The following is a 23,281-nucleotide window of genomic DNA, read 5'->3' on the forward strand; positions in this document are numbered from 1 at the left end:
TCACAATAACACTAGACTTAGAATAGGTGTAACTAGCAACATTATTAATGGGGGCATTTCATTTAAAACTGCATTAACTGATCTCCTAAAAGATAGCTTGCTCTTTAGTTACACAGCTAGTCGCTAACTGTGCTTGTCTGCTGTTTGCAGATTGTGTACAGGGGGTTTTCAGAGGTTAATAGCTGAAAACGGCTGCCTGGTGTGACCGTAAATGCACTATAAGTGAGTTCAGAGTGAATCAAAACAGCGATGTTGAGACTGAACAGATAAACAATGACCTGAAACTCGCTTTAAAAGCTCTATAAATCCAATGAAAGCTGAACAACTGCTTATACACTTTAATTTGATACTGTGTTATTATAAAAATATCAATTAAAGCTAGGGATGCTCCGATCGATCGGCCGCCGATGCACCACATTTAATTTGAAAATGCCACTTGTTTGTCTTTCATCCCCAGCTTCCAAATGTGAGGTTTAATTTGCATCCATCGAGCAGCTCAATTTCCAACGATCAACATCTGTCTCATGCCAAAATATTCGACATTGATTAAAGAGTAGTAATTATTCCACTACAAAAGGCCTCTACAGTACACATGGGAGCACAATTGGAGCATCAGGCGGGCGTCCAAGTGTTTATTGGGGGCCGCACATCTGCAAGCACCTTGTCACTTTATGAAATGCTGATGTTGCTATTATTCTGAATGGTGGCAGTTGTTGATTACAATGTGACCACAAGAGAAAAGCAATTACTCAAAGACAGAGTAGTAATCATGCATCTATGAGAGAAAGATCAATATCCTTGTCCACAGTGGGATGCACGGTGCCCTGTACAGTCCGTATTGAAGCATGCTGTGGCCCGAGGTAACCCGAACAGGGGGGAGGTTAAAGTCATACAACTGGCTGCTTTATAGTTTCTTTGTATTAACTCAAAGATCAGTATACAATCCATACAATAATGTGTAAGCCTCTGTTGTTTACAGATAGGCTACTGTTTTTGGTTCACAGTATACAAAGCTTAAAATAACTTACAGCTGTTTTTATCTCGGTGCTGAAAATAAAAAAGAATGCCTCCAATAAACACACCCATCAGTAGCCAACATTAGCATCTGCTGTGATGCGTTCAAAGACAGCTGACCTACAAAAACTACAATATACTGCACACTTCTGTCTAAAGTTACTGCTGTCCAGTCCTCAACAACTCACACGGTCACTCACATAAGAGAAACATGAAACATATAGGTAATTATATAACTTAAAATGAATTAATAATGTTTTTGAATTGAGGAAAGAACATGAACTCTAGACAGAGATGTGAAATCTGACTCTATATCTGTAGTTCTCTCTACACAGAGGTGACTATTTAGTGTTTCAGAATACCCTGCAATCCCCTTTTGCTCTGCATCATCAGATTCAGGACATTGCATATGTTTGTGCTCAGCAGCTGTGCTTTCTCACCAAGACTTTGAAATGATAACATATAATGAAACAACGACATTTGACTCACATATTGCAAAAACATCAACTTTGAAGTTTGATTTGATTTGACAAAAGCATTCTCCTGTCAAGTAAAAATGCACAAAGGAATGCTTTGATGATGCATACAGCCACAGATAAACTGGCAACATAACTCTGGGACAACAACTCTTTATTGGCAGCTATTAAATAATTAATTGTTCTTGCTCCCACATGCTAGGCCTGGCCTTCATGTTGGCTACTGGGGATACTTTTCCCCAAACTACAAGAGGCTGGCTCCTCTAATTAAACTCGAACTTTCTGGGCAGTGCTAAGCTCCTCTGTCTGATCAGTCATTGGCTGATTAACATAATGCACACCATGCATGCAACATCTGCATTCAGTTCCCAGTTAATCAGGAACACCTAGCTAAAGCTAATACAGCCCTGCAGTGAATCCTACCTTCATCAAGGTTGTAATAGTCAGATTTTGGGAGTTTCTAATAGTCTATCCTTACTTATATCGATGGGAAGGTGACAGAGTGTAACCACAATGTGAGTTTAGTTTTTATAGTGAAACAATGCTGTATAATAAAGCAAAACATAGTCAAGCCAGCAACAATATATTGTGGTTTTATCATCTAACATTTTTGAATCTTGAATAAATGAGAATGCTACATTGCTTAATGAGAAATGTACAACATGACTGAAAGAGACATATTTCAAACTTGTAAGTCCCTAAACATAATACGAACAAAAAGCAAACCGTACTTCCGTTTCCAAAAGTGTAGTTTTAGAATTGAATCGACAGTAACAGAAGCAGCAATTATAATGTTCTTGCAATAATGTATACGACTCAACAGCGGCATGAGGAACACATCGGTGTATAAAAGCCTGCTGACTTCACCACAAGCTCATTATGGCATTAATAATTTGCACTGTTTTGCATAAGCCAGTATGTGTGCTTGCCATTAACACGTCGACAATAAAAGGTTTTATAATGAAGTTAGTCGTGACATTTTGGTCATACTTAAAGATCGGCACGTTTCTGGAGTTGTGGGTTTGATCATTTAAGAAGGAATAGATGCCCAAGATTTTTTTTGCAGGTGATTTGCAGACTACTAAGCCTCCATCGCAACGTAGCCCCTCTACACCGGCTTGGTTGACGTGTGCCTGAGCCGAGATCAAAGCAAAACAGCCTCACGACTTCCAGCGGCTACAGAGAACAACCCAACTGCCCCAAAGTCTTTAGAAAAACACCAATATGTATCCTTTGCACCAGGTTTTAATCACGCATCTTAAACACAACGTGGAGAAGTAGACACACGGTATCAAATATGCAGGAGAAAGACACAAGGGGCCATATGTCTCATCTGGCCAATTAGCTAGCCTGCTAGCCAGCAACGCTCACAACAAAATGCATTGGCTCTGAACTACACTGGCGCAACAACGTTAGCTTCAGTAGCTACTCACCACAGCAGAAGAGTCCAAATTGTCCAAAGAACTGAGTCAAGGCCGCCCGGTGGCTTTGTCAAAACCTAAATATCTCGTTGTGTTTAATTTTGCAAGACTACAGTCACCGGACAAGCCTGCGGTGTTGCTGCGTTTTCAGCTCGCTCCGCTCACAGCACCATTAAAAGCTGCATTGTTGGAGCAACGGCTGGACAAACAGCGCCGACAGCGCGCTGCAAAGCATTGTGGGAAATGGCGTTCGTTGTCCGTGTCGTTCAAACGTGGAAATATTGGGGAAATGCTCCACCCAGTGTTCAGTGTGGGTACTTACTTGCTCTCAATTTAAAATAGAAGATTATATAAAATTGTATTTTTTAAATACTACATTGGTTTGGTTATTTATCTTATTGGCTCATTGTTATTTTCTTATTCTATTGTTACATTACTTTTTACATTTCATGTTGTTTATCATCAAATGCAGTCATTGGTAAATCTTAATCCTAATATGTGTTTTGGCTTAATGATCCATCTTCTTCTTGAAAAATACCCTACGACTATTTGTTCTTATGTTTTTGTAATTTAGTCTTACACGTTACAGGGTGCTTAACAAAATATGAAACCATACTAAAAAGGGGACATTATAGGACAAAACAAATTCAAATAAAAAACGGATGTAAAATGACTTATTTTACAAAATGATTAAACATACATCTAGATGTAAATTAACATCAGCAAAAATCTGATAAAAACATAAAATAAATTCCAGTTTGCCAATCAAATTATTTATTTTTAAAAATACATTTTGTATGTTTAACTTAAATCCTGCATGCCCCACATTGTTCTTGTGTTTTTTTTACGTTTTGTCTTTTCGATTGTTATGTATTTGTTTAACTTGTTTGGGAAAATTCCATAAATAAAATAGTTTTAAAGGTGTTCATAAAGCCCTCTATGCTCTTCCTGTCCTGATTGGCTGTACGTGTAGTTCCCCTCTAGGTGGCAGCAGAGAGTCCGTTGGAGCGCAAATCGCCGCAGAAGAAGACTCTCCATAGTCGCACGGTGATGATGACACACCATCAGGAAAATGGAGAAAAAACACATGTCTGCTTTTGAATTGTACAAAACGTTGTCACCAGATTTGCCTCCTACTGCCACGAAGTCTCCCCTGCAGGTAGATATTATGAAACAAATGACATTGAGAACATTTCTGCCTGTTGCTGTAAACTGTGATAGACTCAGCGGCTGGAGGAGGGGCAGTGTGAAACTAGCACATCCTCCTGATAGCTAGTTAGCTGTTCAACCAGGTTATCTGCTAACTATCTCACCTGTGTGTATGCTATGTTATATTACGTTTTAGGTGGCAAATAAGAAGAAAAGGAAAAAGGAGAATGGGCCCAGTAAGATCAGCCCAATTAAAGCTCAAATAAAGCCTGAAAGGAAGCCTGAAAGGAAGAAAATGCGAAAGAAGTCTGCACAAAGAGAGGAGAGCCTTAAGGAAATTACAGAAGTAAGTTCTGCAAAGTACAAAGATAGATGCTATTGGGTGCTATTGTGTCATCCATGAAAATATGTTTTTACTAACAACAGTAGTATGTATTTGTATTTTTTTGACCATACTGTTCAGTTATGTTCCATTGTGTTTATGCTTGTATTGCAGGATGAGGAGTGTGTAAATGGACATGGTGAGGCTGGTGAGGCTCTGGATGCTCTGCTGGCCGATCTGGCAAAAGTGAACAACAGCAAGGAGAGAGCGAGCAAGCTGTTCCAGTGGCTCATCAACCCCATTCCTGTCAAGTCCTTCTTCAGGTACACATGAGCATTTTCACAGTGTTTATTAACTAACATACATTTTGAAAAACACGTTACATTTTCTGGGCCGCAGTAAAGCAACATTGTGGTTAAACAAACAAAGCATTGAATTTGGTTAATAATTCAAGTGTCATATTTCTTGGACCATTCACCGGCTAATATTTTTCCTGTCTCTAAAGAGAAACATGGGAGAAGAAACCCATTCTTGTTCAACGAAAGAATCCAGATTACTACAAGGGACTATTCTCCACAGCCGAGTTTGATCGCATATTAAGACAGGTAAGGGTTTCAAACGTCACCTCGTCCATCCTTACTTTATCCTTGATTTCCCTATCTTTGTTGGTACATGTGTCGCTTATGTTATCATCAAGAAACATATTTTACACACTACATAATTCTACAGAGTTATTATCAATGTATTATTCAAGGTCTTGAGGAATAAAGTTTCAATATAAAGCAACTACATAATTTAATGGGAGAAAATCTCATTTGATTGAAAACACAAAAATAGTGTTTATTAGAAGACAACAGACCTCTACTGCCCAAAGTTATTTAGTTAAATCCTGTCTTTGCTGAATGGTTAACATTTAATTTGCACTTGGCTCTTTTGAATCTGTAACTGCAGGGACTTATAATCCTCAAGTTTGATGAGGTTTACTTAAACATTTGTAAATGTATATAGAGAAAGAAACTTAATGAGAAGTAAATATTCTTATTTTTAATGGATTATTTGTATCTTTATTTGTTGGTCTTCTAGTGACAAAATACCCTGATATGTTCTTTTGCCTGTTTGCATATTGCTATTTCTATCGTTGATATCATTACAAAAATAGCAACAACCAAGTGTGAAAAGAAATCTGTGACACTAGACTACATGTCTGCGTTTTTCAATTAAAGGATGAAGTTCAGTATGGAGTGAACCTCGATGTCACGAGCTACACGAATGGCAAGAGGGAGACGCACAATCCTCCGGGGAGAGCTCTGCCCTTCACTGTGTGGGACTACTATGAGGTAAGGCCGCAGTGATGCAGGCTTTGGGGCGGCAGTGTCTCAGTCTGTAGGGACTTGGTCTTGGAACCGAAGGGTCGCCGGTCACGTCCCGATCGGACCAAAAAAAGATGGAGTGAGCTGGTAGCTGGAGAGGTGCCAGTTCACCTCCAAGGCCACTGCCGAGGGGCCCTTGAGCAAGGCACCTAACCTCGAAACTGCTCCCTTGGCGCCGGGTACCTGGCAGCCTCTCTGCTCTGCCACCTCTCCTATCTGCATGTGGTTGTGTGTGTGCATGTATATCCTCTGTGTTTGTGCATGTATATCCTCCCCTGTGTGTGTAATGTGTGTAAACACAACAGAGTGGGGAAAGAAATTTCCCTGTAAGGGATTAATAAAGTGTTTCTTCTTCTTTCTTCTTCTAAAGTGATTATTACCAATGCTACATCCCTGTGATTGAGCTTTTTTAAATTCCTTATAATTGGATCCTTTGACAGCATGTTATCTTCCCCAGTTGTCTCTCTATGGGGATCATTACAGTTTCCTCTCTCTTTGAAATATTCCACAACCACTTTCATTAAAAAGCAGTTAGAAGCATGTTTATGTATTCAGCAATATATTAATTTTTAATTTTTCTGTGCTGCAAGCAAGAAGTCATTACAGTCATACATTGCGTAAAGTGCTTTATAAAGTAAAATGTACCATATCTCCATCTCCCAGAGTGGCTGCTCCCTCCGCTTGCTGAATCCTCAGGCTTTCTCCTCCACCGTGTGGAACGTGCTCTCCACCCTCCAAGAGCAGTTTGGCAGCATGGCAGGAGCCAACGTGTGAGTATTATTTGGCAAAGTTATTATTCTGGAAACAATTTAGGACTCCTTCAGAATCTATAATGTATTTGTTCCCTTTGACCAGTTACCTGACACCACCTGGAACACAAGGCTTTGCTCCACATTACGACGACATTGAGGCGTTTGTGGTTCAGCTGGAGGGGAAGAAGCATTGGAGAGTGTACAGCCCCAGGTGAGATACAGCAAGGAACCTTTTAAAGAACAGCAGCAAGTTCATTTCACACTTTGTTTCGCTACATTAACAATGCAGAAACTGGTAGATAATTGTAACGGTTTTGAGATTGAATATCTAGTTTTATGCACCACTGATCATTTGAATTTGACAATCATGACACACTTAACCAGATTGAGTAATTGAGGGTTGATAACCTCAATGTACGTTTTTTTTTCTGGGTTGTTTTTGTAGGTCAGAAGATGAAGTCTTACCCGTGCTCTCAAGTAGTAAGTAGAACAATATTTTCATTTATTTACAAAGACATTCAGTTAACTTTTGTTCTAAGGATTAATTTAATTGTTTTTTTACTTGAGGTCGTGTTATCATACAACCTTATTTTCTAAATGTTGTATTGCTTTTAAACTGTTTTAAATAGTTCTTTATCATTGTCTGTCTGCCATATTTATTGTTGTCTTGTAAAGTCCTTTGTAGCTTTGTTTATGGCTATATACATCCATGTTGTTATTATTATCTATAGAGAAAGGCATTTGGTCTCAATTTGGTCGGAAACAATATTTGGGGATAATTATTTACTGTTGCACAAATCTTAAAATGATATTCTCAGATGTTAATCCTTTGGGTTTCCTCTTTAGCAAACTTCAATCAGGCAAACATCGGGAAGCCCATCCTGGAAGTGGTGCTAGAGGCCGGGGATCTTCTTTACTTTCCCCGGGGATTCATCCACCAGGGCGACTGCCTGCCAGATGCTCACTCGCTCCACATCACAGTCTCCTCTTTCCAGAAGAACAGCTGGGGGGATCTGCTGCACAAGGTGATACTTTCTGGTCAATGCCCTAATCACAAACCTACATAGTGAACAGAAGGCAGCATCAGTGCCAGGCTACATTAGCACGTTTATTTATAACGCAGTACAGGATTAGCATAATAACCAGAGACGGTACATATGGACATGTTTTTTTTTTAAATATGTATTTCTTTATATAATGTATACAGTAATTACGAGTAGCATTTCCCTTGATACTTGGAGGTGGAAATGGAATTCAACCTACAGCTACTTTTGTGAGAGATTTCACATTTGCTGATCTAAACACATTTATATTTTCTTAGAAGAAATGTTTGAGCAATGAATAATTTGTGTGCAGCTACATCAACATATTTTTTTAGGAATGCAGAAGAAGTGGAGCTGTTTTAGCACACGTGGTGTAACAAACCTTGAAAATAAAATATGAGAAAGATAGTTCTAATCATTTCTGGTGTACAATGTTTCTGAATTGATTCTGGATACAAGTGTTGCAGTAGGTTAACAGTGCATTTAACCACTTTAATTTAAAAAACAATAATTTTAAATATTTTTACATTTACCAAAGCTCTTTCCACTTTAAACTGCCCTCTTTTAGGTTGTCCCTGCAGCACTGGAAATAGCGATGGAGGAGGATGTGGAGTTCAGACAGGGCTTACCTCTGGATTACCTGACATACATGGGAGTACAGAACTCTGACAAAGTAATTCATCAGTCATTTTCTCATTTATTTATCACAGTCCCCATCCTTCAATTACCTCTCAATGACGCTCCTCCTCCTCCTCCTCCTCGTGTGTGTTTAGGATGACCCCCGCAGGACAAAGTTCTTCTCACGAGTTGAGCATCTGATGAAGAAGCTAACGACTTACGCCCCGGTCGATGCTGCCGTGGATCAGAAAGCCAGAGTCTTCCTGCATGACTGCCTTCCTCCCATGCTCACACCAGGTAAATGTGGCCATAAACTCACTTTCACTTTACTTAATTGCGAAGAAAATTGCACTATTGCCTTTAAGTGTTATTGATTTTTAAACTATACAGAACAGCTTGAGATAAACGCTTCTATTTGAACCCTTTCACACCATCTCTCACAGAGGAATTGGCCACCAGTGTACTGGGAGCATCTGCGAGGTGGGAGCATGGGCAGGTTATGGATGTAGGTGCAAAAATCACTGCCAAGACACGAGTCAGAGTTCTCCGTGGTGGATGTGCCAGGTAATGGAACATTTTGACGAGTATAACGGCACGTTCACACACACACACACACTATTCAGGCCTGTCTTTGACTGTATGTTGTCAGAAACACCTGATTCAGTAATCCATTAGAGCAGGAATGTAAAATAAGGCAATCTTAAAATGTAACTTTCTGTCTTCACAGATTATGCAGTGACGGAGAAGCTGTCCATCTTTACTACACAACAGAAAACTCCAGAGTTTACCACAAAGAGCAGCTCAAGAGTTTTGAAATAAAAGTAGAGGTAAGTTCATAAATGTTTTGCATGTTGTGTCCTTATGCCGGGGCCACTGCCTCATTTTTTTTTTTTTGTCTTTCTTTCAGCACACCGACGCTATTGAGTTTCTGATCCATTCATATCCCAAATTTGTGACAGTAGGGAGTTTCCCGTGTGATTCTACAGAAGACGGGGTATGTTGTGTTAAGTGCATATTATGTATGCTGATTTTGGGCCTGTTATCAACCTTTTTTTGTAAATGTGCATGTTCTTATTTAAACATCCTGATTTACAGCAATATTCTAAATAATAATGATAATAATATTTTGTGAAATAAGCAGTTTTTTGTGATTCTTTGTTATTTCACTCCCAGATCACTTTGGCTGAGCTGCTTTTTGAGAGGGGGATTATCCACACTGCAGATGCTCTGTAGTGGCCACGGATTCTTCAGTCATGCATGAAAAGATTGTCTCTGTCCAAAATATTGCCAAAACACTTCTTGTTCCATGTAGTCTTCATTGGTTCTACTGTAACGTTCAAGCTAAACAAACCATTTATTAATTGACTCTCTGTTCAGCATCAAATAAACCAGTTAAAAAAAAAATAAGAAAGAATCTCATGTGTCATCTAACCAAAGCAACAACCAGTACAAAATTATTTTCATGACAAACGTCAAGTTTATTATCGGTTGATACAACTCATATTAAAGATTATTGGGAGATCCAACTCAAAAACAGATGACATCTTAAATATGCTGATTTGAGGGACGGTCACACTGCAGGACAGGACACATTGCAGGGAGGGTGGTCTACTTCCAGGTCACCTCCTCACCAGGCTTCAGCTCCCTAAAGACACCAGAAGTAAAACAAGTTGTGTAAACTTCATATAAACATTTATTCTTTCCCTTCATCTCTAAGCATTCTGCCATCTTACTCTTTTACACATAGCATTACGTTTAAACTGGGGGGAAATGCATATTATGTAGAAAAAGCATCAACATAAAAGAAAAGGCATCTCACCCTTAATAAACTGATAAATGTGGAGGAAATGTTTTTCTTACCTGCTGTACAAAAGGCTTTTGTTCCTGAACGATGTCAGCTTCGTGTCCTGCAGTCGGTCAAGGTACCATCCGATAACAAAGCCCATAGGCACCAGGATGTTTGACCAATGCTCACGGGCTAGGGATAGAAAGTTGACCATGGTTTCTTCAGAAATAAGCAAAAGACAGACAGATTGTAACGTTAATTATGTGGGACTGATGAAATACTCTGATTTAAAAACAGGTTTGCTAACATTTACAGTAATAGAGTGACTTATCCTTTCTAAAAATAAGTTCCCCAAAATACTTAATACTAAAAAAAAAATTAAAAATCTTGTAATTGCCTTAGCTTCTATGTGGTGCAGATATGGGCAAAACAGGTGCAACAATCCGACCTGCAGCCCTACACAGAAGACTGGCACAGGACTACACTTTTGTCTTGAAGAAATTGCATCTTTATCTGAGGGCCTTCACAAAACTAGTCTGATTCTGTGTCACAAATAGAGCAGCATGAACATATTACTAAGGGGGGATTTATAAGCTTACACAAAGCCAACTACATATATTAAGCCGTGACAGATGACAACTTTTCAAAACTTTGTTTTCCAGATTTAAGGTGACCTTACTTGTGCTGACAGAAACACAACAAAAGGGGACTCGTTTTTTAAAATGACATTGTTGCTAATGTTTGTCTGAGCTAATTGGTTTGCAGGTGAGGGTGATCTCTAAATTCAATAAATTACATCTCTAGTTAATGTATATGAAACAACAGGTAGAGTAAATAATCTCAAACCACATATGATGTACTTCTTAATTTAATATATGCATTATAGCAACCCACAACATAGTTTAACTGCACACTAAAACAACTCACTGCACCACAACCACCAGCTAACTAATCAGCTAGCTAGCTAGCATTAGAAATATGTGTCAGGTTTTCGTTGAGAATGTTATTTCAGTTAAATTATGTTGTGTTTACAACAGTTAACATATCAGATTATAATAAAACCAAACAAGAAAGAGACACGATGTAGGAATATGCAGGATATTACCTTGTGTTGACGCTCGTCGTGGCCTTCAGCTCTTCTCTCACCAGGCAGAGGACATTGGACTCTTCCAACTCTGCAAAGGCGACAGTGCTACATGAGCAAAATAAATAAAATGTATTACAGTGATCACCCTGGCTGTGGATTGTAATATCAATTGTCACTCATGAATTGGAAACTTTAAAGCAAATCTATTGAATTATCTTACGATAACATGAACAAAAGGTTTATTTTCTTATACTTTTAATTTTGTTCTAACACCGCCCTACTTGGTACGGTCCTTTGCCCTTTCACACATGATGCAGCGGCAAACATGTCTGCTAATCAAGTGTGTACTGAAAACGCTAGCCAAAATGTCTTAATGTTACAATTATAGAACATTTTCTTACTTTTTCTATTTGAACGGGAGAAATTTTGCATTTCCTCGTATTAAGTGGTACGTTGCACCTTTCTCCGTCGAGCCAAGCCACTTACATCCACAAGTTTAGTGTAGCTAGCATGCTAAAAAGACATACATCGCAGGGTACTTTGTTGTCGGTGTTGCTAACTAGCTGTAGCTGGCAATCTAAATTGTGTTTACTTTTAAATTGACTCACTGCTTGATGAGCCAGCCGCATATTTGATAGACCTTACTTATGCAGCATAACACTATTGCATCGTATAGGTTCATTTATACTTGTTACGGTTTTTTTCTTCATAGATTTAAATGAATGAGTTCTCAGTCGTAAACAAAGTAATAGAGCCATAGTATTTGAGATTTAACTGCATTGTTTATTTGGGTTGTTTTGTGTTAATCATTGATCATCTATATTGTACTTTCAGAGAGACAACTAAAGAAATATGACGTCCATTATTAAGCTGACAGCAGTGTCAGGGGTGCAGGAGGAGTCTGCCCTGTGTTACCTGCTGCAGGTGGATGAGTTCCGCTTCCTCCTGGACTGTGGCTGGGATGAGACTTTCTCAATGGACATTATCGATGCTATGAAACGGTATGGTATCCCTCTTCTTATTAGATCAGTTTCCTCCTTGTTCTGCTAATTTGACGTGTATGTGATGTCCATTTTCCCTTCAGATATGTTCATCAGGTTGATGCCGTGCTCCTCTCCCACCCTGACCCCCTACACCTGGGAGCCCTGCCATACGCTGTGGGGAAACTAGGTCTAAACTGCACTATATATGCCACAATCCCCGTCTACAAGATGGGTCAGATGTTCATGTATGATCAGTTTCAGGTAAGAAAGGGATGTAGGAAATGTCATGCATGTTAAGTAATGTATTAAGAGAGCTTATTTGCATGACTAACATTTATGTTTATTCATATCTCCACTTAGTCTCGAAACAACAGTGAAGATTTCACACTGTTCACCCTGGATGATGTGGACTGTGCTTTTGATAAAATCCAGCAGCTGAAATACTCTCAGATTGTCAATCTGAAAGGTGAGTTAGTTGCAGACCCTACAAGTCAGGATCCACCCCTGTTTATGTATCAACGATAACCATATCTTGTATATCTTTATTTGTACCCAATAGGAAAAGGGCACGGTCTTTCCATCACTCCTCTTCCAGCTGGTCACATGATCGGAGGCACTATTTGGAAAATAGTGAAGGATGGAGAGGAGGAGATTATTTATGCTGTTGACTTCAACCACAAGAGAGAAATGTGAGTACACACCAAACAATGAGAAATGAAAAATTCGTTTTTAGATTGGCTATTAGTTCTTAACCTTTATAACTCTGTTTCTTTATTCTAGTCACCTGAACGGCTGCGTGTTGGACAGCATAAGTCGTCCTTCTTTGCTTATCACAGACTCCTTCAATGCTAGATATGTGCAGCCGCGTCGCAAACAGAGAGATGAGCTGCTTCTTAGTAAGTGATCTTTATGTGCCTCTATAGTAGAAATGTATCATTTAACCCTTCGCCTTACAAACATATCTAAAATGCAAGGAGTATAGACTAAATAATACACCAATTTACCAAATTATAACCTGTAGTTAAATTATTAATCTCATCTGAAAATAACTTCAGTCAATTGTTTTTTATAAAACTATTTGTATATTGTGTTAATAAGTCTGTCTCCTACAATAATTACAATCCCCCCCACTGAGAGTGTGTGATACTAAATGAGAAACAATGGGCAGTCTCAATAATTACTTGCACTCATTCACGCAGAAACAGTCAAATTAAGACTTTAGGAACAGATTCTTTTGAACAAGGATTACACTTTTGTTTTACCCTGTGTTCCTTTTGTGTTTTTATCATCCCCTCCTCCAGTTCTGTAAAATAACTTAATATAAAAGTAATGCAAAAATTTAGTTTATCTTCAAAAATAATCTCTAATTTCTTTGCACACAGCCAATGTAATGGAGACTCTTCGTGGTGACGGTAATGTCCTGATCGCCGTGGATACAGCGGGCCGTGTGTTGGAGCTGGCTCAGCTGCTGGACCAGATTTGGAGAACAAAGGATGCCGGGCTGGGAGCCTACCCTCTCGCTCTGCTCAACAACGTCAGCTATAATGTGGTGGAGTTCTCCAAGTCCCAGGTACCACTGGTTTTCACACTTGATACAGTTTCATCCCACAGGCCATAAGACTGTTAAACATCTGAACTTTTGAAAGAACATCCATAACATTCATCTGTTTGCAACTTATATATATATCAATATTCCTATTACTTGTATATAGACTATTCTGCACTATTTCTATTATATTCTATTTTATTTTATTATCTGTTTTATTGTGTTGCACTGTTGGAGGAGCCTGTGACCTAAGATTCCCATTGTCATAACTACACTGTTGCTATGTACAAATGACAATTAAAGCCTTGAATCTTGAGATGATATCATACTCTTCTTCTCCTGCCTTGTTAATTAACCATGAACATTCTTAAGATTCAGAATCACTTTATAAGTATATAATAACATTCATGTTTTCTTCCTGTAGGTGGAGTGGATGAGTGACAAACTCATGAGGTGTTTTGAAGACAAGAGAAACAACCCCTTCCAGTTCCGTCACCTGACGCTGTGCCACAGTCTGGCAGACCTGGCCCGGGTGCCCAGCCCTAAGGTGGTGCTTTGCAGCCAGCCTGACCTCGAGGCCGGCTTCTCCAGAGAACTCTTCATCCAGTGGTGCCAAGACGCCAAAAACTCTGTCATCCTGACCTACCGCACCACACCTGGAACCCTGGCCCGCTACCTCATCGACAACCCCGGAGAGAAGATGCTGGATCTGGAGGTGAGAGCGGCAGTCACGATGATAACTCACTGTGTTTATCTCTGATTGCAGCCCCATGGGGAAGAGCCTGTCTGTCACATTCAGACTCATAACTCTGTCATTTACTCCATGCTTCATTCTTCTCATCATCACAGGTGAGGAAAAGAGTGAAGCTCGAAGGCAAGGAACTGGAAGAATTCCTCGAAAAGGACAAAGTAAAGAAAGAAGCAGCTAAAAAACTTGAACAAGCTAAAGAGTAAGTCGAAACAGAAATGTCTCTGATTGGTGAAGTTGTATGCCTGTTTGATTCATACTATTTTATTCTCTTTTAACAGCTTAAAAGGAAAATATGTAAAAAGCCAATAGATATGCAAATAGTGCTCTGGGATGAACATTTAAAACAGGCTATTTAAATGGTAATCTTAAAATGGACACTTGACAACATGTATACTCGGCAACTGTAGAAAAATGTGTTTAGAAAACTATGCATATGTACACAGTTAATGTTTATTCTAATGCACTTTGCAGGGTGGATGTAGACTCGAGTGACGAGAGTGATATGGACGATGATCTGGATCAGCCAGTTGTGTTGAAGACGAAACATCACGACCTGATGATGAAGAGCGAGGGCAGCCGCAAAGGCAGCTTCTTCAAACAAGCCAAAAAGTCTTATCCGATGTTCCCCACACACGAGGAGAGAATCAAATGGGACGAGTATGGGGAGATTATCAGGTACTGCAACAGTGATACACATGAACATCAGATCACAGGAAGATGGACTAAGAATGTAAAGACTATTTGATGCCTTTGTTAATAAGCCAGACTTGTTTTTTTTCACAGGCTAGAAGATTTTCTGGTTCCTGAGCTGCAAGCAACAGAGGAGGAGAAAAACAAACTGGATTCGGGGATGACCAACGGAGACGAGCCCATGGACCAAGATCTCTCTATTGTTCCCACCAAATGTGTCTCCAGCATAGAAAATCTTGAAATTAGGTCAGTGATTCCTTAAAGGGGCCCGAACATCAAAAGTCAAAGTCAGCTTTATTGTCAATAATTCTACATGTTGTACATCCAGAAATATCGCTTCCCGCTAGGGCTGTGCGATTATGGCAAAAATCATAATCACGATTATTTTGGTCAATAATTGATATCACGATTATTAAAAACGATTATCCATTTACTTTGAAAACATCCATATATTGAAAAAAAAAATTGGAACAGTATGTTTTTAACAGTTGATTACCCTGAACTTTAAGTATAATTCAGCAGAAAAACCAATAATTTTATTTTTTAAATTACTTTTTTTCTTTTTTAATTAAAATAATAATCGTTTTATTTCGATTACATTCTTTTCGTAATCGTTGCAAGCCAAAATCGTAATCGAGATTAAAATACGATTAATTGCACAGCCCTACTTCCCGCAGTCCTACAGTGTGACATATATACATCAAACAAAAAACAAAAAGGGCCTATATAAACATGGTATACATTAAACAAAACAAAGGGCCTAGATAACCGGGGTATACAGTTTAAAATGTATAAAATGTTAATAATATAATTTAAGTGTTCAAAGCACATTTTCCGGTTCAAATGTCTATGTTGTGCCTCTCCTGTGACATATTTCCATGCTTTAATGTTCAAAAAGGTCTTTATTTTTCTCATACTGCCTGTGCTGCAGCACCTCTTTTCACCCTCTGTCTGAAACCATGGCCAAACAATTTGTTGGGGTGCTAGCCAATAGTAGCACGAGTGTTACGGAGTGAGTCACTATATTACGAAAGTCAACAAAGGTGTCCAATTCAGGCGTTTGAGGCAAGGGGGATTGTGATGGAGGGACACTTTGGGATTGTAGCCTTTGCAGACAATTGAAATGCAGGAAATGGAAAACCTCCAAAAGTATAACTTGGCCCCTTTTTTAAAATCTGTCTTCCTCTGTGAAAAGAACTCCACAGACTTAAGTTCTAAATAAGTCTTGCCTCCCTTTTGTACTGCAACTAGTGCTGATCATCTGCCAACAGTTCAGTGCCGGGGGGTGCTGGACGGCCTCCAGGTGTGAATATTTGAATTTAAGGCTAATTATTGTTTGAAAAAAAGCTTATGTCTACTCGGCAAACGTCTCCTGGATAAATGACAAATGCTCTCAGGCAGTCTTGTCTGTGCTCGTGTTCGACAATGTTTGACAATTATGAAAGAGCTTTATCCTGTCTTCAATCTTCCGCAGAGCGAGGATATCGTACATAGACTACGAAGGTCGCTCTGATGGCGACTCCATCAAGAAGATTATTAATCAGATGAAGCCCAGACAGCTGGTGATCGTTCGCGGGTCGCCGGAGGCCAGCCTCGACCTGGCAGAGTCCTGCAAAGCTTTCAGCAAGGACATCAAAGTGTACACGCCCAAACTGCAGGAGACCATCGACGCCACGAGCGAAACACACATCTACCAGGTCAGCCTCAGAATGCTTCTCTCTGTTTGGAGACTGAATTATTGTAGGGAAATGTTGTCCTTTAAATGTGTTTAAAATATTCATAAAGCTTCTGTAGGGCTGAATGTTCTAAATGTAATAACGAAAGGAAATATTAGTTTATGAAACAAAAAACCTCTAACTATATAAGAAAGAAAAAAAAAATCTTTCATGGGCTTATAAAGATTCAGGGAGTTTCTCATTTACCTTTTTCATCCCTCTGCATCCATACAGTCCCTCATATAATAATAATGAACTAAGGGCGCCCCCTCATGGTCAAAATAGAACACTATCACATTACATAAGAAATATATATCACATGCATCACAAAGCTGTACACATTACAAACAGCACAGCTAACATTAATTAGACGGCATGATCAAACATCAACGTTAACAGCCCTATTCTGCTTGGAGAAAGTCAATCCTGATCAATCTGATAATGTTAGTTGCAATTTACAACCCCATGGCAATAGAGCTTAGAGCAGCGGTTTTCAAAGTGTGAGGCGCGCCTCCCCCGGGGGGCACCAGAGAGCTTCAGGAGAGGCGCAGCGTGAGAAAAAAATAACGAGAAACAGTGAAATCTAGCTAGTTAAAGGTGGGGTAGGTAATTTTGGAGAAACCAGCTCGAGTGCGCTAGAATTTGAAAATACACAGCCAGAAAAAATCAGCCACTTCCTTACAGAGCCCCTCCTCCAACACACACGAACGCGCACATGACCAATGAGGGCACGAGATAAGTCTGTGCACAGATGGAAGGCTGACAGGCAGGTAGGCCATCCAGTTACTTTAGCCGGGCCGGCTAAAATGATTGGTCGTGCTTTTTACAGTACGACGCCTTCCACAGATTACATTTTTTTATGGATTTTTTGTCAAAGCACTTAAGATATTCATTGCTATCGGGATGTTAAGAGCATTCCATGGAATATAACAAAAAGTGTATCTCGAGCCGGTTTCTCAAACTTACCTACCCTACCTTTAACTTCAGCTAACTTTATGCGAGCGGCAACATGGATCGATTTTTTGTGAAGTTACTTAAAGTGAGAGAGGAGACAGCGTCTGGCAGAAAACGGAGGAAGTATGACCACGATTATTTGAAGCTAGGATTTTCATGGACCGGTCCTGGCAGGGGCGGACTGGTCATCTGTGTGTTCTGGAGAATCACAGAACGGCCGGTCGTCAGCGGGTCATTGACGGCCGGCTCGGTTCACTGACGGCCGTCACCGCCTTTTATTTTAATTTGAATAATACTTACTTTGATCAAAAGCAAGTACCGGTCAAGGCTGCAGCCAGAGGATGATCTGCGTTTACTCCTGTCTACATTGCATCCCCGCATCATCCGCCTGTGCGCATCAAAGACGCAGACTCATTGTTCCCACTAAAGTAGGGGTGAGTGTATTAAGGAGGCAAAGTTGACGTTCAGTGTGTTGCCGGGAGCATATAAGGATTTATCTACGATGTTGAAAATGTTTAAAAAATGTTTAAAAGATAAAAAGGTTTTAAAAAGTTGTTGTTTAATGTTTTAAGGAGGTGACGCTACTCAGCCAATCAAATCGGTGCAGTCAGTGAGCACGATAGATTCAAACACACAGAGACGAGACAAGAAGAGAGAAACACTCGGAGTAACTTCAAATGGCGTGCTCAAAAAAGAGAAAGCCAGAAAACAGAACATTTAATGACATTTTCTCTTACTGGACCTCTTTGAAATGCAATTATAGCAACAGCAACAATAATAAAAATAATAGCAATGATAATTGGGAGGGGGGGCGCGGCTGTTCTTATGTTCTCTGAGGGGAGGCTCACCTTCCCACACTTTGAAAACCCCTGGCTTAGAGGATAACTGCTCCAAGGTTGATTTTTTAATGAAAGAATAAAAGCATCCTCCTGTGACAGGCTGGTGTCTTCATCTTGTCTTCATCTTGTCTTCATCTAGTCTCATCTAGTCTCATCTAGTCTCATCTTGTCTCATCTTGTCTCATCTTATTGTCACGGTACAGGTTCGATTGAAAGACTCCCTGGTGAGCTCGCTGCAGTTCTGCAAGGCCAAAGACACGGAGCTGGCCTGGATCGATGGCGTGCTGGACATGCGCGTGGTGAAGGTGGACACGGGCGTGATGCTGGAGGAGGGAGTGAAGGAGGAGACGGAGGAGGGCGAGATGCCCATGGAGGTCGCTCCTGAACTGGATATCGACCAAAACGCGACGGCGGTGGCAGCCCAGCGCGCCATGAAGAGTCTGTTCGGAGAGGACGAGAAGGAGGTGTCCGAGGAGAGCGACGTCATCCCCACGCTGGAGCCGCTGCCTTCCAATGAGGTAAGGCGGGAACACGAGCAAATGTGTTGCAATGATCTGTTATTATTTCTGAATATGAATTTAGGGGTTTTGGAAAATGTTAGTGTCATTTATTTTAAATAAGTATTTGGGTTTCCACTGAAGTGTTAACAATTCGAAAAGTTTTAACAAAGACAAGATGCAATATTTAGCAAGATCAGTGGCACTTAATTTTGATAAGCAGATTTATTTGAATACATGTTACATACAAGGATTTTCAGTATGCATTTGACCCCAATTCACTCACAAACAAGCTATTCGTGAGGCTTTGAATAAACACAATTAGTATTTAGTTTTGCATGGTCCCATTAATTCAATATTTATGTATATATTTATATATTTTTTCCAATTAATTTCATGACATGAACTGAAAGATCTTGGTAAATTTGGATGGAAAAAACCACATACTCAATCTCCCTGATTTAAAAGAAGAAAAAAAAGAAAACCAGAACCTATAAATATGCAAATATAAAGAATACAAGCTGGCCACAAGCTGTCTCCCACTGAAGTACATTCTCCGTAATTGCTGTCTGAAATCATCACCCGAAGACGTTAAACTGAGATTTAAGGGTGAGATCAGAGAAATGTTTTCACGAAAGTCAAACATGTAAATGAAGCAACAATGACCAAACGGGTAACTTCATTTAAAGTCTTTGCATTAATGCGAATTACTGATGGCTATAAAATAGCACAAGCAGCAGATGACTTCTAGCTGTCCTGCAGCTAGTGGACACACACCGTTATTTATAAGTCCTAAAACGGCATGTTGTCTGGCCAGAGGAAAAAAAGACCGTTTTCTCAAGGTGAGTGGTACAGATCACCGTGAGCCTGATTGAGAAGGCGTTGTTACACCATTCCACCAGTGTGTGTCCACAAGGTTGTATAAGCACTTGAGACAGGCCTCAGTGTGATTGGCTCTCTTCCGCTCTCCCTGCAGATGCCAGGCCATCAGTCGGTGTTCATCAACGAGCCTCGCCTGTCAGACTTCAAGCAGGTCCTGCTGAGAGAGGGCATCCAGGCCGAGTTCGTGGGAGGAGTGCTGGTCTGCAACAACATGGTGGCCGTCCGCAGGGTGAGTTGTCCTTCCCACTGGCTGAGAGTGTGCTGTCCGTCAGGTCGCTGCAACACGAGTCCCCGCTAACAACGTACAGCGAGCAGCGCAGAACACATAGGACACAGGCTTGTTTTACGCCTAAAAAACACACACTGAAAATTCAAGATTCAAGGCTTTTATTGTCATTCGTACATAGTCTAGTTATGTCGATGAAAATCTTAGGTCCCAGGCTCCTCCAACAGAGCAACACAATAAAACAGATCAAATAGTGCAAGTAAATACAATAAAATAGAATAGAAGTAGTGCCATAAGAGTCTATATACAAGTGATACATAATGTGTAAGTTGCAAACAGGTGAATGTTATGGATGTTCTTAGTTCAGGTTGACTTTTATTCCAAATGTATTCATATTTATGAGTCCATGTGCAAGGAAGGTGCATAGTTAATATATAGCCACCGTTTTAATGAAATTAGAAGCAGGTAGAATTTAAGGACCTGTACAATACATTTAAAAAAATTAAGTATCTCATTAATTTAAAGAATTCTAACAATTCTTTTGCTAGAAATCCCTTCCCATGTCTTGTCTGTAACCCTCCAGAAACTTCTATTGTATGTATATCATTTATTAATGCAACAAATATCTAATTTATCTTGAAATGTATGAGGTATTTATTGCCCTAAATATTGTTGACTGAGCCGTCAGAAGGACAAATGCATAACCAGAAATGTTCCCCATTAGACATGCTATTATGTTGTGAAGCGGTAAGAACCTTACTTTATTCGATGGTGGATTGTCGCAGCACTCGGTGCAAGTTGTTTAAGATTGTGTAGGAAATACAGCAGCTTAGGTTTAGATTCTAGAAAAACACGGGCAGAAATATTGTATAGTACAAATTAGGGCTGTGCGATTATGGCAAAAATCATAATCACGATTATTTTGGTCAATAATTGATATCACGATTATTGACTTTGAAAACATCCATTTATTGAACTTTTAAACAAATACAAATAATAATTTGAACAGTATCTTTTTAACTGTTGATTACCCTGAACGTATAATTCAACTGAAAAACCAATACAAAAATAAATTAAATAAATGATACATTTAAATAAATAATATCAAAATAATAAATACCAATAAACAAGATCAACAAATATTTTGGAGCGCACTTCAATAAGCTACTAAACATATATAAATATGATAAATACAAATACATTTGAAGTGCACTGTCACAACCTAGCAAAGCAAAATAATAGTTTTTTTCGATTATGTTGTTTTCGTAATTGTGGCAGGCCAAAATCTTAATTGTGATTAAAATACGATTAATTGCACAGCCCTAGTACAAATGTATTTCTAGTATACTGTAGGTACAGTAGATTAAGGCTGATCAGTATTTAACAACACATTCATATAATATAACATTACAAATAATCTATCTGGCCCTGGGGTTAATAGTGTCTTAGTTCTGTGTTAGGCTGAATATGAAAAAGTGTGGTTGTTGATGGTTTATAGGCTAAGGTTTATTTACTTGCACATTCTACAATACAATACCAGTGCTTAACACAAAAAAGGAACATTAAACACAAAGGGAAACTAATAGAGCCCGCCTAAATAGGATTTCCTTTTTTTTTTTTATACCCAGTGGCATAACAAAACATCTCAGCTCAGAAGAAAGGCACGTAAAAATAATCACAGGCAGAACTTAACAACTAAAGGAAAAGTAGGGGGGAGCCAGGGTACCACCAGCAAAATGCATAATTGACAAGAACTTAAAAATAAACCCAGAACTCGCAACCCAGAAAATGAGATCAAAGCGAGCTGAGGCTTTTAACGGAGTGTGTGCTCGTGTGTGTGTTTTTTAAACGGGAACACTTGAAGTGGTACGCTTCATTACACATTTAAGTCTGTGAACAGCGTGTGGGAATGATTTGGAAGCGTATTTATTTCAGAGGTCAGGGCTTGTATCTGATATGTTAAAATGTGGAACCATGTTGTAGGAAATGTTAATGAATGGACCCGTGTGACCTGTGCATCTTTGTCCAGACGGAGGCCGGGCGCATCGGGCTGGAAGGATGCCTGTGTGACGACTACTATAAGATCCGGGAGCTGCTGTATCAGCAGTACGCCGTGGTATAGCAGCAGCAGCAGCAGGAGGAAGAGGAAGAGGAGGAGGACACGCAGCAGAAGAGCAAACCACGGCAGTACAGAGACAATCCTTTACGAGGACTTTACCCAGAGGAGCAGAGTGTACCACACTCCCTCTGCCTTATGGGGCGGCTCCAGCTGTTTCACTGCAAACCCTGTTGTATATTTTCCCTTTTATAATTTTTCTTTTTTCTAGATAATGTTTCTTCTTTTTTTTTTTATTGTTAGTTTACCTCTATGAATTGAGGCAGATGCTGTCCCTGGACTGACCTCTTTGTAATCAACTCCTCCCTCTGTACAGTCCTGATGCACTGGATGGGGAAAATGGTGTTTCCCCCCATCCCGTTGTCATTAAAACAGATTTTTTTTTTCAAATACGCATCACGGTTAAAGGTTTGTCCCAGATTTCTCTTAACTACTTTTAATACTTTTTGAGTAAAGTGGGGCATCAAGAATCTAAATGTGGCGTCACATTGTGTGCACAATTCTTAAGCTTTGTAAAAAAATGACTCTCTCACACATTCACTGCTCCATATACTGTTTAATAGATGTATTAGTTTGCCTCATACTGAGCATTGACAGGTGTTTTGTCGTCTCAATTTCCCCACTAATCAGTAAAATTGTTATCATGCCATTTACAATACTTTCTTTTTTCCTTTGGTTCAATTGATGTGGATATATTTACACTAGAATTGGACTTCAAGTTAAATGACAGAAGAGATATATAAACCTATACCCTATACTAAAATATAATTTCAATTCCCATACAAACACTGAATGTTTTCTAAATGCAGCGCTTGTGTTATCACGTTGGTGAAGACGTAACTCCATTTGCATCTGTTTTGGCACATTTGTTTTTTTATTTGCATTGGTCTTTTTTAAACTGCAGTGAGTTTCTCCTAATGGGAATGTTTGGGGCAGGTTTGCACCCGTCGTCCACCATACACACATCCAGATAGGACACACTGGACTAACCCCCATGAAGTAATTAGTCCTTGTGCGTAAAATAGCCGTGAATATTCCTTAAAC

At 39.5% G+C, this 23,281-nt stretch overlaps 4 protein-coding genes across 5 annotated transcripts in view; 2 read left to right on the forward strand and 2 right to left on the reverse strand.

The window, feature by feature from the left end:
* The window catches only part of extl3 (exostosin-like glycosyltransferase 3), a 29,094-nt gene extending 25,991 nt beyond the window's left edge, over positions 1-3,103 (reverse strand). The window contains exon 1 of the mRNA XM_034135636.1: positions 2,924-3,103. The gene's annotated coding sequence lies outside the window, so the exon portion shown is untranslated. The remainder of the gene's footprint in view (positions 1-2,923) is intronic.
* A 780-nt stretch (positions 3,104-3,883) lies between these two features.
* riox1 (ribosomal oxygenase 1) lies at positions 3,884-9,592 on the forward strand. 2 transcript variants are annotated; one of them, XM_034135573.1, is made up of 15 exons: positions 3,884-4,070; positions 4,257-4,406; positions 4,557-4,705; positions 4,888-4,987; positions 5,606-5,719; positions 6,416-6,522; positions 6,608-6,715; positions 6,950-6,984; positions 7,351-7,529; positions 8,116-8,220; positions 8,321-8,462; positions 8,609-8,729; positions 8,893-8,992; positions 9,073-9,159; positions 9,339-9,591. In XM_034135573.1, exons 1-15 carry the CDS (start codon positions 3,984-3,986, stop codon positions 9,396-9,398), a joined length of 1,644 nt encoding a protein of 547 aa, XP_033991464.1. In that variant the 5' UTR covers positions 3,884-3,983; the 3' UTR covers positions 9,399-9,591. The 2 variants fall into 2 exon arrangements, with proteins under 2 accessions (XP_033991464.1, XP_033991465.1); XM_034135574.1 differs by lacking the exon at positions 4,257-4,406 and having other exon boundaries at positions 3,908-4,070; positions 9,339-9,592.
* Positions 9,593-9,619: 27 nt separating this feature from the next.
* Positions 9,620-11,143, reverse strand: LOC117486966 (NADH dehydrogenase [ubiquinone] 1 beta subcomplex subunit 1-like). Its single transcript, XM_034135575.1, has 3 exons — positions 11,057-11,143; positions 10,026-10,170; positions 9,620-9,810 (listed from the first exon to the last, which is right to left on the reverse strand). The coding sequence occupies exons 2-3, from the start codon at positions 10,163-10,165 to the stop codon at positions 9,774-9,776; spliced, it is 177 nt and encodes a 58-aa protein (XP_033991466.1). The 5' UTR covers positions 10,166-10,170; positions 11,057-11,143; the 3' UTR covers positions 9,620-9,773.
* A 188-nt stretch (positions 11,144-11,331) lies between these two features.
* cpsf2 (cleavage and polyadenylation specific factor 2) lies at positions 11,332-22,629 on the forward strand. Its single transcript, XM_034135571.1, has 15 exons — positions 11,332-11,486; positions 11,873-12,039; positions 12,123-12,282; positions 12,382-12,487; positions 12,581-12,710; positions 12,802-12,917; positions 13,404-13,591; positions 13,992-14,282; positions 14,417-14,517; positions 14,790-14,993; positions 15,102-15,254; positions 16,483-16,705; positions 18,720-19,034; positions 19,990-20,124; positions 22,151-22,629. The coding sequence occupies exons 2-15, from the start codon at positions 11,891-11,893 to the stop codon at positions 22,241-22,243; spliced, it is 2,364 nt and encodes a 787-aa protein (XP_033991462.1). The 5' UTR covers positions 11,332-11,486; positions 11,873-11,890; the 3' UTR covers positions 22,244-22,629.
* The last annotated feature ends 652 nt before the right edge of the window (positions 22,630-23,281 follow it).

This window comes from Trematomus bernacchii, unplaced genomic scaffold (assembly GCF_902827165.1).
Source record: "Trematomus bernacchii unplaced genomic scaffold, fTreBer1.1, whole genome shotgun sequence".
In the NCBI taxonomy this organism is placed as follows: Eukaryota; Metazoa; Chordata; class Actinopteri; order Perciformes; family Nototheniidae; genus Trematomus; species Trematomus bernacchii.